The sequence below is a fragment of the Motacilla alba genome, chromosome 7 (assembly GCF_015832195.1).
Source record: "Motacilla alba alba isolate MOTALB_02 chromosome 7, Motacilla_alba_V1.0_pri, whole genome shotgun sequence".
NCBI lineage: Eukaryota > Metazoa > Chordata > Aves > Passeriformes > Motacillidae > Motacilla > Motacilla alba.
The window spans coordinates 6,058,364-6,076,578 of NC_052022.1; the positions used below are offsets into that span (position 1 = coordinate 6,058,364).

Genomic DNA, 18,215 nt, shown 5'->3' on the forward strand with positions numbered 1-18,215 from the left:
TGACTTTTTCCCAACTGATAAAAAAATACTACATACTTGGCTATGGGTGTAATAGGAGTGGGTAAGAAAAAAGGTTAGAATTCATATTTTCACCTCAGTGTGTGTGCAAAAACATTGCAGAAATTAACAGGGGTAGAGAATTGGATGTAAAATAACCCTTTCTCTCCTGGCATTTGAGTTTGTGCAGGCGCCAGGAGCTATGGATTACTGAGAAACAGATTGATTTCTGCAAAATTCAAGAGAAGGATTTTTCAAGAACTTCTAATTTCCTTGAAAAACAGAACACAGTAAGATCTCCAGAAATTCTGACTTTCTCAGAAGTCAATCAATTTATCAGTCATCTGTAGCTACTGGCACCTACCCAAATCCAACCTGAAGTCAAACAGCAGAGCTCAGCTTAAATTTATATGCGAGAAATAGAAAGAATAAATCTTTCCATTATTTGCTGCACATTACTGTAACCTTCACATTCGAATTACAGCAAAGCAACCTATATAGACAAAGAGAAATCATTAGATAAAACATTAGATAAGGACAGAAATCAACAACCTCTATCAAAGATGGGCGTGCCAGTCACCTATCCTGTACCAGCACCCAAGAGTTACAGCCAGACAGGAAGGCTCCTCAATAAGGAGCAATCCCAGGTTTATTCACTGATTTTTTTCCAAAATATACCTTCTAGAATATTCACAATATTTCAGACTTATTTTACCCTGCATTGATTCATAAGAATGAAGGAGTTTAAGCTGATGCAATCTTAGCCTCTTATACCAAATATATGCAGTACATGACTGAGAATGGATCCTCCCTCTCCCACAGCCAGGGCCCAGCAACAGCACAAAGTGATATATAATTCCATTTCCTCAAAACAACAACAACAAAAAGAGACCCAGAAGAGAATTATTAAAAAATATAAAATGAATTTAAACAGCCGCAAATCGTAGAGGAATGCAAAATCTTCAACATATGCTAGAAAGGAATTAAATCAAGAAAAGGTTCATAAAGAAAACACATTAAAAATTGCATTTAAAACTCAAGGATGGGACTCATTGACTGTGGCGCTGCCTGGCAGAGCCGGCACTCCATCACACAAATCCAGGGGGGATGCCACGGAGCAGGAACCAGCCTTACCTCAGCGCCGCGGGCTTCCCATCGCTCCTCACACACCGGACCTGCCTGGTCTGGTACCCAATCTCCACCTGCCCGGCAGGGTGGTGGGGATGAGAGCCGGCAAGGCCGGGTGCGCTTCGCTCTCCAGAGTCCGACCCCAAATCCAGCATAGTCCTCCCCGCCAGCTCCGCGTCTTTAGGATGGGGCAGCCGGCATTCGCCCCACGGGCCCAGGCGGAGGCTGTAGGTGTGCTGCTCCTCGCCGAGAGGACAGGCCGGAGCTCCGCAGGCTCTGGATTCCGTCAGGTTGGGGCACGGGGCCCCGCCGTAGAGCGGAGGGGCGATGACGGCCCGCGAGCGGTGCTGCAGGCTCCTGGCGCAGCCCGGGCCGCACGGGGACCAGCCCGAGAACTGGGACACGACGCAGTCCCGCGGGCAGGGCACCAGGCAGGCCTGCTCGGCGGGCGGCTGAGGGCTGAAATACTCACAGATCTCGCCGGACACCACGGTCCTGTTCAGCTTCTGCAGGCAGCGGACGCTGCGGCGCTGCAGCCCGTGCTGAGCGGTGACACAGACCTCGGCTCCCGCCTCAGCGCCCGCAGCCGAGACGAGCCCGCACCTGTCCCATCCCGAAACCTCCCACTCGAACAGCTCCAGGTGCCAGTCGCACACTTTAAAGCACCTCCGCTGGCTCTCGGGTTTGTCCCGCTGGTCGCAGTTAGCGTGGAACGTGGTCCAGCCCTCGGCGTGGGTGCACCAGACGGCCCGGCTGCGAACGCCCCCCGAGCCGCAGTCCCCGATGCAGCGGCCCCAGTGACCTGCAAGAGAGGGGCTGGTGAGAAACACCACACAGTGCTGCCCTGCAGATCCGTCCTGACACCGGCAGAACATCACACAACCACTCAGCCATCACGTCAGAACGGTTTGGGTTAAAAGGGGCCATAAGGCTCTCCTCAATCCAATCCCCTGCCATGGGCAGGGACACCTTCCACTACCCCAGGTTGCTCCAAGCTCCGTCCAACCCAGCCTTGGGCACTTCCAGGGATGGAGCAGCCACAGCTTCTCTGTGCACCCTGTGCCAGGACCATGGACACTTCCAAGGATGGGGCACCCACAGCTTCTCTGTGCACACCCTGTGCCAGGGCCTTGGGCACTTCCAGGGATGGGGTAGCCACAGCTTCTCTGGGCAGCCTGTGCCAGGACCATGGACACTTCTAAGGATGGAGCACCCACAGCTTCTCTGGGCAGCCTGTGCCAGGACCATGGACACTTCCAAGGATAGGGCAGCCACAGTTTCCCTGGGCAGCCTGTGCCAGGGCCTCACTACCCTCTGATTAAAGAATTTCTTCCTAACTTCTCACCAAAATCTTTCCTCTTTTAATTTAAATATGTTCCTCCTTCTCCTATCGCTATCTGCCCATGTTACAAAATAGAAATCATATATAAAATATAAGCCACATCCCATCATGTACTAAAAAGCAAATTATTACCAGCTGGTCCCTAAAATTGGTTAAGTGCTTCCTAAAGGCTGCAAGTCGCTTCTCCCAGTGTACTCACATCACTGAATCACTTGGAGAAATTTGGGGAAAAAAGAAAATGCCTCAGAGTGCTTCAAATTAAAAGCAAGCCTTTAATTTCTACAGCAGTAAAATTCATCCCAAATGAATATTTAATTTCATTTGTACAAATTAATATAAAAATGATCATAAAAGAACAATCATCTAATAGGAAAAGAAAGTCAAGTTAGATAAGAGGAAAACAGTCTTAATAGAGCAATTAGTCAACAGAATAAACTGCACTGGGAAGCAGCAGAGTCATCATCCAAAGGGATAAAACAGTGAGGATAAATACATGAAAATAATCACCCTCAAGGTACACTGAGTAAATCGTTTCCACTTGCAGCACGTGGCGCTATGAGACGCGGCAAAGCCATCATTCAGGAGGAGAAATTAACCCAAAATAAAACCCTAACAATGTCGTTTTCAGTTCTGGAGCACTCGACAGACATAGGTAATCGTATGAAACTTACTTGAGGATTTACAATTGAAAGCAATCAGACAAGGCTAAATAGAACAATTTGTCTGTGAAAATATTATTCAATAAAAATCCACCAAATCAAAAAAATACTGAGGGCTATAAAGTACAAAATTGCCAGCAAACTGAAGAGCAAAGGTAGAGAAAAGCACTCAGGCCGAATCGTAACTATTAAAGGGATTTTGATGATCATCTCAAGGGGGTGTTATCTTGTTCCTAAGTTTAAAAACTTTCCAATACCTCATAAAAGAGCCACTTTGTTCAGTACAAACATTGCATATGTAATTCTTGCCTGAAAATACACTGCAATTGCCCTATCGTTTGCATTTTTTCAAGGCAGAAAATGAACTTGTAACAAATAAGTCAATTTATATTAAGCAATGCTACTGCAGTCAATTTTTTTTAAAATTGATTTTAAAACTACCGGAATCAGTTAGTTCAAACACACACAAAAACCAAAACCAGTCCCATAACAGCTGCTATTATAATCCCAGGTATTTTCTTCAGGCAATGGTGGTTTCATTGGCAATCCCATTGTTCTTTCTCTGTGAATAGAGGAGTTGATCCTCCAGAGACAGGGGCTTGACATTGTGTAATGAAAAATGAAAATAAATAAATAAAAACTCCTGATGTTTTTATTTTTAGGAAAGGAGGGAAAGCACAAAGGAACTGGATATAACTAAACTTCTTTTCCAATAGATCCCATGTTCCTCCTGCCCCATCTTCCAAACCAGGGCTGCAGCTCTGCCCTCAGTCAGGCACCTTTTGCAGTGGCGGACAGGCTGGGGTAAGAGGGGATTGCAGAGTCCTCAAGGTTTGGACAGCTCCAGCTTTTGCTGAATCCCTCAGGCTATGTGCAGAAATCTTTGTCCTTTTTATGCCTCTGTTTCACAGCAAAAGACATCAGCCCAAGGTAAGGACCCAGTCATGGCAGGTACCTTGGAAGGGAAAAGGCACCATCAAACTCTAGCGTGCTCTACAAGCTGTCCTACACTAATGACAGGCTTTCAACAGAATCCAGTGTGCTTAAAAACTAAGTAATAAAAAAAAAATCTTTAAATATGCTTTTGAAGTTCAGTTACAAGAAGAGGTCCATTGACAACTTAAACATTTATCCTTGGTACTTCACCTTGATCTAACAGAATATTCTTTTCTAATGCCACTGAGATTTGAAACCAGACATCAGATTATGCAAATACTGTCATCTAAAGATAATAGTCAAAATTCAGACCTCAAGTCCTGGCTGGCTTTTCATTAACAGAGAAAAGTAACCATGATTAAGCATCACAACATAATTGTATCATGAACTTATTTATTTCTGAGCAGCGCTTCAGCAAAGGCAGTTCAGTTTTTAGAGCTGTGGAAGTTTCAGTACAGAAGAAGTTCCATTTTCACCAGTTTTATTTAAAGCAAAAATTTTTTTTCAAAAATCCCTTTAGCATTAAACAGAACAGAATTTTACACATCAATAGCACCTTGAAACACATTACACCAATCAAGGATTTACTATATCTTGAGATGGTGAATTGCATTAAAAATAGCTTTAACCCCCCTCCCCCACATGGAGGAATGCCAAGCAGTTGTAGCAGAGATCACTCATCAAGCCCAGCACTGCTCTTTCCTCACTGCACAGAACTCTCCTGGGTGCTGCTCATGAACTGCTCTACTCATGAACAGCAGAATGATCACTCAAACATTAACAGGATAGACAGACACTCAGCTGAAGCCAGAAGCAAGAACTGGCCATTATTTAAAGTCAGATGTGAATTTAGAATGAAAAATTACAAAAAAAAAAAAAAAAACCAAGAAGAACTTGTAAGTAATTACACTGTCGTTAGACACATTATAATTTGCAATTATTCCCTGGCAAACATGCTAAAAACAGAGCCTGCTCTTGGCATACCAGAAAAACAAGCATGAAAAATAAGGTCAAAAAATCAGATGCAAAACCCATTACTATAGATTTTTTCACTTCCTGACAACCTCCTCAGGACGTGGCAGTAAACTTATCCACAATGTTTCACTGCTTGGTTAAATATCCTGGTCAGTAGCTTAAATGAGGAGAAAGCTGTAAATACTTCCTAGTCAATAGTCCGCTTTGTAATTAGAATTTAATTATTTTTAGAAGGCTTATATTAAATGTACACTTTTCTCAAAATCTATCTGAGTCAATTAAAAGAAACATCTCAGCACAATGTGAATTATAATATTAACTGTGTTATAAACCCACTGGAATTTAGGCATCAGAAGCCTAAACGGCAGAAACATGCTTTACAACTCCCCACCTAGAATGGAAGGCCACTGGTAATTAAAGAAGAAGACTAAAAAAGAGGAAATTAATTTCACAGTGATCTGTCTATAGAAAGTACAAAAATAGGAAGATAAAGGCTTGACAGTCTGTCTCCTATGTATTGTAACCTAATCAGATGCTGGATGCATGTTTGATCTCATCACAGCTGGACACAGACTGTGGATGCACATGGAAACAGGGAGGCTCCAAGCTGGGTGTAAGGAAAAACCTCACTGCTGTGAGGATAACCATGGGAATAGGCTGCCCCAAAGGACAACAGAACCTCATCCCTGGAGGTTTCCAAGATCTGACTGAACAAAGCCTGAGAAACCTCAGGGTGTGCATTCAATGCTGAACCTGCTCTGTGGTGAGGTTCAACCAGATGATCCCCGTGGCCCTTTCACACTTGGGTTTCTCCATGTGGGAGCATCTAACTCAAAGCAAGGCTTTCTCCAGCAGGATGCCAAAAAAAAAAAAAAAAAAAGGTTTTCACTAGTAAACACCACTGAGATCTACAAAATCCCAATAAACACAGAGCAGCACGAATAAATCCATTAGTCAATCAAGCCAAAGAGAAATTCAATCAAATCACTATTTTCAAAAATGAGAAGTGAAACAAAACTTGCTGGGCTCACACAAAAAACGTAACAGACAGATGAGTTGTCTTTGTTTATGAACAACTGTGAACAAAGACATCCCACTGTTTCTTCCAAGGCATCTGTAACACTACAAGCAATGACATGAAAGGGATTAATAAGTCAAGACAATCTGTTAAAGCAAAATTACACATTGCTCTGTTTCTCATCTTTTATCAGCCAGAAAGAGCTGCACTATCACCTCGTTCAGCTTCTCTAACCCCTTTCAAAACGGGCAACAACACAGCAACTGGAGTTTATTTGATGCACTGTGCACTGATTTGTTTTTCCTGCCTTCAAGACCTACCTACAGCTGCACCATAATTGTGTCTGAAAGGATGCAGTGACATCTGCTCTCTGACACACAGGTCACACACACATAAGGCAAGCAGGCTATACAGGTAATAATTACACTTTACAGACAAAATAAAACACCATTGAACACCAAACTTGAAGAGGAATCCCAGTAAGAGCTGCTTAGTAAGTATGTTATTGCTTCATAAGAATTGCTAGAATAATTATGCCCTGTTTATTGTGACATTTTGCTTAATTGAAACCATTTCACCATCAGAGAATTCATTCAATAATAAGCATCTCCCACAATGACTCTGTCCCTGTTGCTATGCTCTGGTTTGCAAACTTAGCAGAAGATGAGCAATCAGTAAAACAGAATATTGTGTTAGTAATTTGTATGAGATAAGATATATGCTCCAGTGAAGGAACACTGAAAAAATTAATGGACAACCATTGGAAAAGTCCTTTTTTCTACCCATTTTTACCCTCTCTTTCAGTTTAACTATCAAATTTAGGAGCAATCATTTAAGACCTTAACAATTTGCTTTTGAGCAGAATCTCCTAATTCTTATCCATCATAACAAAATGTACAACTTAATTTACTGAGGAGTAACTCCACCAGAAGGGACATAACTCCCCAAAATCCCTGCAGCATCCACTTTAATTGAATACTTCTGTTTGAAATGTCCCAAAAGCCTTCTGAATGTCATCCTTCCACCAGAGCATGATTATGGGAAGTGCAAAGCTCCAACTCAGCCTGTGAATTCGAAGAACAGGTAACAACTGACTCAGAAAACACATGAACCTTATTCTTAATGGCACTGCAGCTAATTAATCTTCACTATTAGTAAGACAGAAAAAATAAATTCCACTGAATATGTTTCACCAGAATAACTGGTTGTTTTATGAGAAGGTTTTATGAGATTTATGTAATTTTAATGTAATTTTATGAGAATTATGCATGTTTTATGAGATTTGGAGGTATATTTATTTCTCATATGCCAAAGCTGTTGAAGATTGTACAAATTACAACACAGTTCCTCACCAATTTTTTTTTTCTTGGCATGATACAAAAGCGTTGGGGTTCTTGGCACATTATGCCAAGAAAAGTAATTCTAAAGATTTAGATAAGGATCCTACAGACACATATTTTCTTGCAGACTAAACAGGCTAAAATCTTCAGAGTCTAGGACACCAGATCTGGGATGTTTCAGTATTTTATAACACAAAGGAATGTTAATATGGCTGTAGTTGGCTGAACTGCCCATTCCCTTGCTTTCTAAACGAGCCCTCCCATCTCCTTGCCCCCCATCTGCTGCCACATCTCAGCCAAAAGACAGATTATTTCCCTTGCCTATTCTTAACTGTCTCAATTATTTTCCTATTTATTATTAACAGCAATTCATTAAATCCCTTTGTACTATAATCTGTATGAAAGTTTCTATACAAAAGACTATTGTTCTATTTGCTAAGTGTCATACAGGGCATAAAAATTCCTCTGATTCCTGGGATTAATTTTAAACATATGCAGCACTTTTTTAAACTTTCATGACCTACACAAATGAGCAATTCAGCAGCTTAGTTATTCATCTTATTTCAGATCTGAAGAAATGTGAAATTTAGTGACTTACAGCCATGCAGCAGTTTGTTCCAATTTCACATTTCAGGTTTTTTCCCTTATTATCCATATGCTGTAACACTCAAGACACACTCCAGCAAGAAAGACATTCTGCAGCAGAATGTAATGAACACTGCTGTTTATGAAAATACAGAGATTTACTAACCCCTTGGCACTGGAAGGCAGGATTTCCCAATATTAAGAACTAATGTAAACCGTATTAGCTGAGCTACTCAATCGTGTGCCCACACCCCGGAGACAGCCCAGGGAAAAATATTCTTTCCTTTCAACTCTCAATTAAAAATAGAAAAATAAAAAATACCCCCACACATTCCTAAACAGTTCTGTCATATTCATCCAACATATTTTGAGGGTCTGTGAGAACAGATTTCTGGCCTAGACAGCAGTGGATATTAGGATATGAGACCATAATGTATATAAGCTAATGCACTGAAAAACAAAAAGAATAAATAGATCTTATCGACAGATTACAACTCTAAATTGTTTACTGCATATGAGACTAAAACCACCTCAGTGCTGGATTATAAATAGCTATAATCAAACTCTGGCCTTTTTGGAATTCCAACCATCTATGGAAACCAATTCTTTTTAAAACATAATAGCCTTTGTAAGGTGTTTGTAAATGTAACCTTAAGAGCAAAAGGAATGGTTCTTCAGTCACTCCAGCTTGACTCTGGGGTTTGTAATCCCCAACAGGAACTATTATTTCTCAGTGGGGAAAAAAAAAGCAAACCCAGAATCAACACAACACAGGTTACACAGCACCTCCTGTAACACAAACCACCAGTTCACCAGTGGGGAAATCCTGGGCATTGCTGGACACCCTTCTCAGCAGCACCTTCTTCTGAGCCCCCAGTTACACTTCAGTCTTTTCTCCAGTCCACAGGAAATCTCAGATCCCTTCAAGCACAATGAAACAAGAAGTTGAGGAGATCCACTCTGATATTTGCAGGGAAGTAGAAGAGAGAGAGATTTGTGAATGGGGTTATTTCTTACTTGGCTCCAGGAACTGGGTGATTCAGAAGTCTCTCCAGTTGGATACAGCTCCTTACACCACTGCTTTCACACTAGCAAGCTTCACACAGAGTTTTTTCTGCTTTTCCCACACACTGCCTTTCCCTTGTTGCCCTTCACAGAGGCAGTCACTCTGAGATATTTTTCAAGCATGCAAAGCCTGCTTGAAGCATTTCACCCCATGTCCATGTTCTGCTAAGAGCCCAGCTGGGATGCTCTCAGCTCTGGAGAGTCCACCTCATCTGCATCTTCACAAGGAACCTCAGCAAACACATCACAGAATGGTTAGGGTACAAAGGGGCCATAAATACCATCTCATTCCAATTTCCTGCCATGGGCAAGGACACTTTCCACTAGACCAGGTAACACCAAGCCCTGTCCAACCTGGCCTTGGACACTTCCAGGGATGGGGCAGCCACAGCTTCTCTGGGCACCCTGTGCCAGGGCCTCACCTCCTCCCAGGGAAGAGCCCATGAACAGTGAAGATTGGCACTCATGGACTCCTGAGGGAACCACTGCCAGAAACTTTCTGCCAAAGGTTCACTGCTCTGAGACAAGGCCTTGGTGGGACAGCTGGGGGAGGCACTGGCAGCAGTTCAACATCTGCTTATTCGAGCTTCAAGATACTCAGAGGATTCTTATTTTAGTTCTGTAATAATTCATTACCCAGCAAACACCAAAGATAGAGCCCAACCCCTCTTCCAAATTGTGGCAACTGCCGTTTCTAATTTTCTTACTCTTTCATGAAGCTTAAATTATGTTTGTTCATTGAAATAACAGCAAAATTAAAAAATTGTTTCAGAGAAAAAAAAGTTATGAAGTAATATAGCAATCTGCACACCTGCAAAACCTTTCTGAAGTATCCAAATTTACTTCACAAACACATTATCACAGAAACACATGCATCCCCCTCCAGACATCATTTTAAGGGAGAACTATAATTTTTCTGCTTAGCTTCATCCTATTTCCAACTTACATATTTTATAACCCCACCACAGCCCAGAAGCCCACATACATTTTCAGCTACTACAGCAATTAATATGTGATGGTAAAGGGATGGAAATCCAGAGTTGCACATGGAGGTGCTACCAGGTCAGGCTGGGGTGAAACAGAGCAGGTGCTTCACCTGTCCCTCAGCCTCCTGCAGAGCTGATGCACCTACAGATGTGTCCTCCTGGGGAAGTTCTCCAGGTGGGACCTCTGTGAGCTCCACTTGGAGCAGCTCCTGTCCCCTTGCCCTGGAGCAGAAGTGGAGCTGCCCATACCACTTGAAACAGAAACAGTAAAACACAGACATCATGTACTCCTACAGAAAAACCTTCTCAACCATATGGGCCACTCATTATTCCTAATAAACATTACAGAAGAGCTATACAATGGGCAGGAGCCCCATGGAGCCCAACTGCTGCTAATTAGTATTTCTACAAAGATGGAGAACACCTATAATAACGATTCCCTGGCAACAGCATAATTAATTCATATGAAAAGTTCTATTTTTAAACATGTGCATTATCAATTCTATAAAAACTGGACAGAGGTTATTGTAGAACTCTACAAACTGCTTTTGCTGGGCATTTTCACTTTATTTACAGTCCATATTTAGTTATCCCCTTTCAATTATTAATAATTAAATTTCCATTTACTCTAGCCACTCCATATTCTCAAGGGAAAGCGTTTTGGAAAAGCACAACTCCCTGTGTTGTGTGGAAATAGCTGTGCAGGAAAAAACCAAATGAGAAGCTATGCCAACATGTGGAAGATAAGTGTTCTCCAGCACGAAATCTATTTCACTGTCCCACACACACTGGGAGCACTGGCTGCTGGCAGGAGGGTGGCTTGAGCAAAGAATTCAAAGAGCTCTCAAAGAGCTGCAGTTTCCAGTGCATAGCAGGGTGAAAGGTCTTGAGATGCCAGTGGTTTTCCTTTCAGAGAAGAAGGAGATGCATATAGCACATACTAAAACAAAGCAAACAAACAAACCCCCCTCCCCAAAAAAAAAAAGCAAGCTAATTCCAGTTGACAAAAGTTCAATTTGGAGGGGGGAAAATAATTAATGTAATAGGAAAACAAGAAGAAAGACAATAATGTCCTAATTGAAATAAACTCCCATCACATCATAAATTCTGCTTCTTGACAGCAGAACAGAATACTAAAATGCTTCAGTTTGCACTCAGGGAACATGATTACATTACCTCATTCTGGCTTGCAGGTGTTAAGATAAGAAAAGTCTGGGGAATCTTGTGCCAAGAATTACAAAACATAACTAAGCACATCATATCTGGATGAGTATGTGAAGAAAGAAAAATCTCCATCCCATCTGGAGGTAGATTTTGCCAGGCATCATTCCAAACGACTGCACATGCAGGTAAGTGAGAGCAAAACATGTTCAGGTTAAGATCTGAACATCAGGCCAGACTGAGATCCAGGGATCGTATGAAGGGGTTGTAGTAACCCAAGAAATTTTCTACTAGTTTTAATTTTAATTTAGCTTTTTCCTCTTCCAACTGAGATTGACTCCATGGAGCAAAAGACAGTAATGCTCCAAGGATAAACAGAGAAGAGAGTACCATAGTTTGGGCCATAAATTGTGTCAGGCCCTTGCCAGGAGCCCAAGAGTTGCAAGTCCTGCAAGGTGTAAACCCACAGTCCAGGCTGGGAACAAGCACATTTAGGGGAAGGGGCAGAGTTTGGGATGTTTCTTTTCAATATCTGCACTTCTGAAATAAAGGAAGTTGAAAGCAGAGCATCCGTTCCAGGAAGTTAAAGATGGAAGTGTTCAAACATCAAACTGCACCCTGAAGTTACTGAGGGGTCAGCCTTACCAGACTGGGAGATCTTCACTACCTCTCTGGCAGGTGTTCTGCTCACAGTATCCTGAATTTACAGTGGTTTTGCATTTCTGAATAGCCTTCATCTATCACTGAAACCCTAACAGATGGACACCTTTATTCACATTTTCACAGCTTCAGCACAAGGGATAAAACCACCTCCTCTGAGATGTTTAAACAGCTGATAATACCTAATCCTGAGGCTGGTTTTGCTAGCACAGCCCTGCATTTCTTTCAAAAACCACTACCAGATGTGGCAGACAGCATTCAGGTTTTGTCTTTGCTGAGCAGAGATGAACAATCTTGAACTTGGAAATCTGGTCACTGCTGCCATAAAAGACCTCACGCCCTGATTTTTTGAAATAAAAGAATGGTGACATGGGGAAATATCAGTTACAGATGCACATATGTTGTACATGTATTCCACATCCAAACAAAGGCATCTGCCACCACAATTTTAGCCCACACTTTGCAACTGAAGATTTTTTTAGAAACAGACGTTCTTACACATAAGTAATCATTTAACAAGGCCTCAGAAATGCAGCCCTTAATAGATTTAATTAACAGGTTAATGATGTGCATAGCATGCATGCTCTCAAAAGCAAAGATTTTCACATTAAGCTTGTTTCTGTTTCACAGAAGCAGCTTTCTGTAGAATATCTGTGCTAATGTAATTGCACATCTGGCACTTCTGCTGCTTTCAATTGCAGAGATATTTACAAACAGTGCTAGTAATTTGCACAAGAGCACCTATCTGTTCTACTGTTTTACACTACAAATAAAGATATTTGCATGAAAATTCAACTGCAAGGAGTCCTCTTTTGTACTTCTGAGTGGTTCTATTGAATATATAAAATGATAATTTAGCCTGTACAATAAATCTAACACTTACACTGATGTCATGACTGCCTGAGATACCTGCATAAACTAAGCCAGCCTTGGGTTCACCTTGATATAAAGGGGTCAAGTAAAAATTTTTAGATAATTCTAAATTAAACATCAGCCCTGGTAATCATCTCTGGTCCCCTGTACCACCACATGGCAAAACTAATGTTTTAAAATATAATTTATTGGCGATGTTCATTCATCATCCTCAATGTAACTGGGAAATGATCAAAAACCAGGCCAGAATAATGGAAATCCCACATTATCACTACCAGTATTGTCAAGATAATGCAGTGGTTATTAATTTAAACACGCCTCAAAGAACTATCACAACTTCAAACATGATTCAAGAAGATAAAAGGCTATTCCTGCCTCAAGCTGCTTTCAGTTCAATTTAGGTCACACTTAGGTTCATCAGATAGCACCTGAAATCCCTCAACTTACTAAATATTGACAGGACATGCTGCTGCCCCAGTGTTTAATCAAAGGAGTGGATGAGCCCAAAGTCCTGACTGAAAGGAGATGCTATCAAAGGAGCCTTCCAACACCTGCTCAAGCTCAGGAATGGCAGAAAAGATAAGCCAAGACAAATATCCCTTTCCCCTTCATATGTTAAGACACATCTGATTAAGAAAAATCATAAATTATTTCATAAAAGGAAAAGGATATATGTGTGATTGTGCATAATGAACATAACTGATATCAAAGATTTAAGTACACACAGACAGGTAAGTAGGAGCTGTGAGATATTTACATCCAAATTATCCCATTTTGCTCACATTTTGGAATCAATCAGTGTTTTCCTGCTCAGTCTGTATCCAACACACCAGAGCATATGTAAAATGTCATGATTGCCATACCATGGGCTCTGAAATACTGGAGCCAGCTCCTAACCCTCCCCACAGGAGACACCTCCAGTGCCTTGGAGGTCTTGATGGAGGCTGTGGGTACTTCTGAAGATGAGATTAGGACAGGCAATGGACAAAACACTGAAATCTGGTAACCTAATTATTCCAAATCCCCTGAGAGGAATGCAGACAGGCAGAATGAGGAGTGATTTTGGGGAACAGGGCAATATAAACTCTTAGCTAATAATCCTGAACCACAGATTTCAAGTGGCTTTTAGTTTTGCTGCTTTTATATGAGTAAGCTGTTTCCATATGAACCAGCTCATTAGCATGCCCCAGCTGGCTCATTAACCAGTACATGAAGATTCAGCATCACCACAAGAAAACAATAAACTGCTACAGAAAGAAATTCCTTAAGAAATGGCAAGGGCTATCAGGGCTCTTCCAGAAGGAAATCCAGCTCTTGGTCTTCTCCCCTGGTTTAAAGAATTGCAAAGTTCAGAGCAGAGTCTGTGTAACCATCCACCAGCCACAGGAAACCTGTCTACACCCACAGCAGGTGGGAAACACTCAGCTCTAGACAAATCACACTGGTACTTCTGTGAAATAAGAAAAATTGGCTTTCCCACTAAGGATACTGACATAACTGCTCTTAATTGAGTTTTAATTCCACTAGGAATTCTTTAATTCAATGAAGCCACTTGGAAACAGTATTCTATTATAAATGTCTATTCCTCTCTTAAGATTCCCATAACAATATTTCAGAATATTCCGAAGTAAATAAAGGCAATTTGATTTGGGATCCTTTGAACAGTAAGCCATTTATTTTACATATACAAAGAGAAATGATTGGTCAAATGTAAAAATCAATGAAGAAAAGGGAGCTCAGAAAATGTAATCCATATTCATTACATGTTTAAAACATTTACAGTCTGCCCTATCTGAAGTTTAGAAATTCAAGATATTCATCATCTTTGAAAATTCATCTTAAAAGACTTGTATTCCTTCTGCAATGATGCAGAAAGACTTTTAGTTTATATCTAATATTGATACTGCTGCACATATAGAAAGGATGTTCCAGAAAGGATAAACAGAAAGCAAAAGCAGGCTGTATATGGCTGATAATCTGCATAAACTTCAGGTCTTTTTAAAACAAACAAAAATTCCAATTTCTTTAAACAATATTTACTGTTCACAGGATGTGTTTTTTTTTAAATCCTTTCTTAAAGCTGTTAGGCTAAAATAAACTGTTTCTACTTTAATGCCTGGAGAACAGAGAAGAGGAAAACACCTCCTGACCTCTGAGCTTGGTCACTGTAAGGCAATGTAGGCTGCATTGTCATAGGTCCTTTACTCAAACACCAGCTAGTTTTGTTGTCCCATCACTCTTCCCAAACCACTTCACTGTACCATATTCCCATTCTCCCAAGTATTCTAACTTAAACCAAGAAACACTCTTGACAGGCAAACTAAGCAACTAAATACTCTTCCACAGTCATTTTTACTCATGCAAAACCACAATATTAATGATTACTCAGTCACCATTTCCATTTGTCTAAATTTGCCTGGTTATAACAGTTGCTGCCCAAAGAATTTTCCCCTGATAATGACGGATGTGTGATCACACACCATATCCACATAGCCTTATTTATTTCCACAAGCCATCAGTTTGCACTAGACTATGAAAGCAGAAGCTTCCCACCATGTGTCCAGAAAGCCTGACACCAAACTTTGCAAAAAGGAGAGAATAAAACAGTGTATGCACTCCTGCATTGCCCTCTATCCTCCTGGCCCTTCAGGACAGCATCCCACAGGATCCTAGAGAAGGAAGCATCAACATGAGCATCACATTTCTCCTGGGAGAAGACTCCAGGGCTGGCAACCCACCACCTCCCCAGGGTGACACCCCCAGCCTTAGGATGCATGGGAGCAAGGGGACAGTAACACCAGGAAAGGTGTACAGGGTGGGAGCTGTGCAACAATAACTGCATTACTCTTCTCCTCCGTAATGATTAGATCTGGACTAACACTGATGACCCTCTTCCAGCTTCAGCCACACTGCCAATAATTAGCTGGCTTTATTTATCTCTTCCTCCTTGACCAAGAGGAGAAAAAATTTGCCCTGCAGCACGTGGACTCATATTAAGAGATGGACTCTCCTTCTCAGCCCATATAGATCTGGGTGGTTTTATTCCTGAAACTGCAATCCCAAATCCCACCAGGACTGCAATGAACCAGGAACAGGGAACCAGGTTCTGCCAGACCAGCCCAGGCAGAGCACTGTGCCAGAACACTGGTAAACACACAAGTGCCTGCTGTAATGCAACAGATTCAAATCCTGAGTCTTGGGAATAAATCAGCCTCAGTAAGTAGAAATAAAGATGTTTTGCATCAGCCCTCACTGCCTTTACATTTATTAGATACTGCAATGCCTTGGAAAAACAAGTCACTATGGCTCCCTGACTACAAAGTTCAGAGTCTTGGGTATTGCAACAGACCTTAATCTTTTCAAATAATTCATTTCATTTCACATGTAATAGCTGAAGAAGACTATGCATAACAAAGAGACTTATGACAGAAACTGATTTAATTTTTTTTTAAATACCAACTAATCAGAACATATTATAAATTCTTCCTTAGATTAAGGATGTACTAAAGCTCTTCTCAAGTTTCATATGTGAATAAACCCATCCATAACAACAAGTCTGTAGGGCTTTCTATATTCATAATTTATGGGAAAAACAGATTTTCCCTAACGAAGCTTTGGTGAGGCTTGAAAACACCTTTTTATGGTCACCCTAAAAAAACCCTTCAAAATCACTCAATTATAATGAAATTGCTTATACAAGCTATATTAAAATATTAACTCAGCATCAAGAATATAAATAAAGGGCATGCAGCAGTAACAACACCATGTGCCATCAGGCCAACAGGGATTACAGCATTCAACAGCTGGACCATTAGAACAAGACACTGGCTGCCAATCACACTGATAAAAAGTAAGGGGGGGTTTACTGATCACTATGCCCCAGGGAGGAGGAAGAACAGCTGCTATTTCCTGCAGAATCCGTCATATTTCCTCTCTTCAGGGAATTCAAGCCCCAGACAAATAAATTGGTTGGGCAGGCACAAGAATTCAGTTCTTTCCAGTCTATTTTTGCATATGTGTTTGCCAGCTCAAGGAGAAAAACACTTTTACAGCAAGACTAAATATCTCTCCCTGCAACATCCATGTTCTTCACCCAGGGGCTTTGCAGTATCAGGACCAGCAGACACTTGACAGAAGCATCCATGGCATCATCTTCCAAGGGGAAACAGGGACAAACTGGTCTCTATTTTGTCAATTGGAGGTGAGCAGAGTCTGCACTCCTACTCCATTTTTCATTTCATTCCTACTTTTTTTTCATTTCATTCTGTCCTACATTCTGGATGCCACACTAATTGCTAAGTTTCATAGATGAACTTCAGCTTGCCAAGAAACATTTTCCAGTGACTTCTTTGAATTTCCAAATGGGTATCAGGCTGTTATATAATTTCTTTCAAGAAGTCACAGGAAAGAACTCCGTATCGACTCGAACTCGCTTCCCACTGATGCCTAATCCATACTGCAATAATAATGTAAATTATCTCTGAGGAGTGGTTAGCCATTGTGGTCAGATCACATTGCAGGCAGACAAGCTCAACCAATATGTAAACTGTGAGGGAGAGTGGTAAATGTGCTGATTATGTAAATGGAATTGTTTGAAGTCAAAGATGCGGGCCTGTATTTCACTGATAAAATGTGTAAAATAGGAAAAAAACACTGCGTAAGCAATTAAATTTAACTTTCTAATCAATAAAAGGCAAACTGGGACCTAAATCCACTTTATGGGATTTAGGAATCAAAGTCTTCCTTCAACTCAAAGACAGCTGTGATGCCCATTTGACTAGAGGGGAACTTACTGTAAGACAAAAATGTCACATTCTATCTTGATACCACTCACAAGAGAGTCATGTGTCATTAGATTAAGATAATTTGGTCTAATGATGCTGCTGATCTTTAGTTCTGGCTGGCATTCTTTGTAAATAAAGCTGTACTCTCAACACTTTTGATGGCAGCATCTCACAGGAGTTTGGCAGATGAGCTCATCTGCCCTTGGTAACAGTTTGGATTCATTTTTTGTAGGTGCAGTATTCCTCCAAGAACTCCAGAGATAGGAAGCATATTGTGCCTTTAAACTTGCACCTCATTTCAAATATTTCCATGTTGGGAGAACTTGGGAGAATCAACATGCCTAGAGCTGCAAAGCATCCATTCTCCCACCTTGTCCTGTGAGGAGGCCACACAAAAACCAAACGTGGTGGCCCAGCACAGAGTCAGAGCACAGCTTTGATTTCACTGCTGGCTGCCAAACACAGAGTCCACACAATTTTTCTTTCTCTCCTCATTCATCCATTTCATACAACCATAGAATAGTTTGGGTTGGAAGGATTTTAAAGACCATCTCATTCCAACTCTTGCCATGGGCAGGGACACTCCATTAGATCAGGTTGCTCCAGCCTGGCCTAAAACACTTCCAGGGGCACTCACAACTTCTCTGGCAAGCTGTCCCAGTGCCTCACCACCCTCACAGAAAAGAATCTCATTTTCCTATGTTGC

At 41.3% G+C, this 18,215-nt stretch overlaps 1 protein-coding gene across 6 annotated transcripts in view; it reads right to left on the bottom strand.

The window, feature by feature from the left end:
• THSD7B (thrombospondin type 1 domain containing 7B) overlaps positions 1-18,215 on the bottom strand; it is a 298,971-nt gene that overhangs the window by 191,423 nt on the left and 89,333 nt on the right. For all 6 annotated transcript variants that reach the window (XM_038142161.1, XM_038142157.1, XM_038142156.1 and 3 more), the window contains exon 4: positions 1,132-1,927. In XM_038142161.1, coding sequence (XP_037998089.1) covers positions 1,132-1,927 — 796 coding nt within the window. The remainder of the gene's footprint in view (positions 1-1,131; positions 1,928-18,215) is intronic.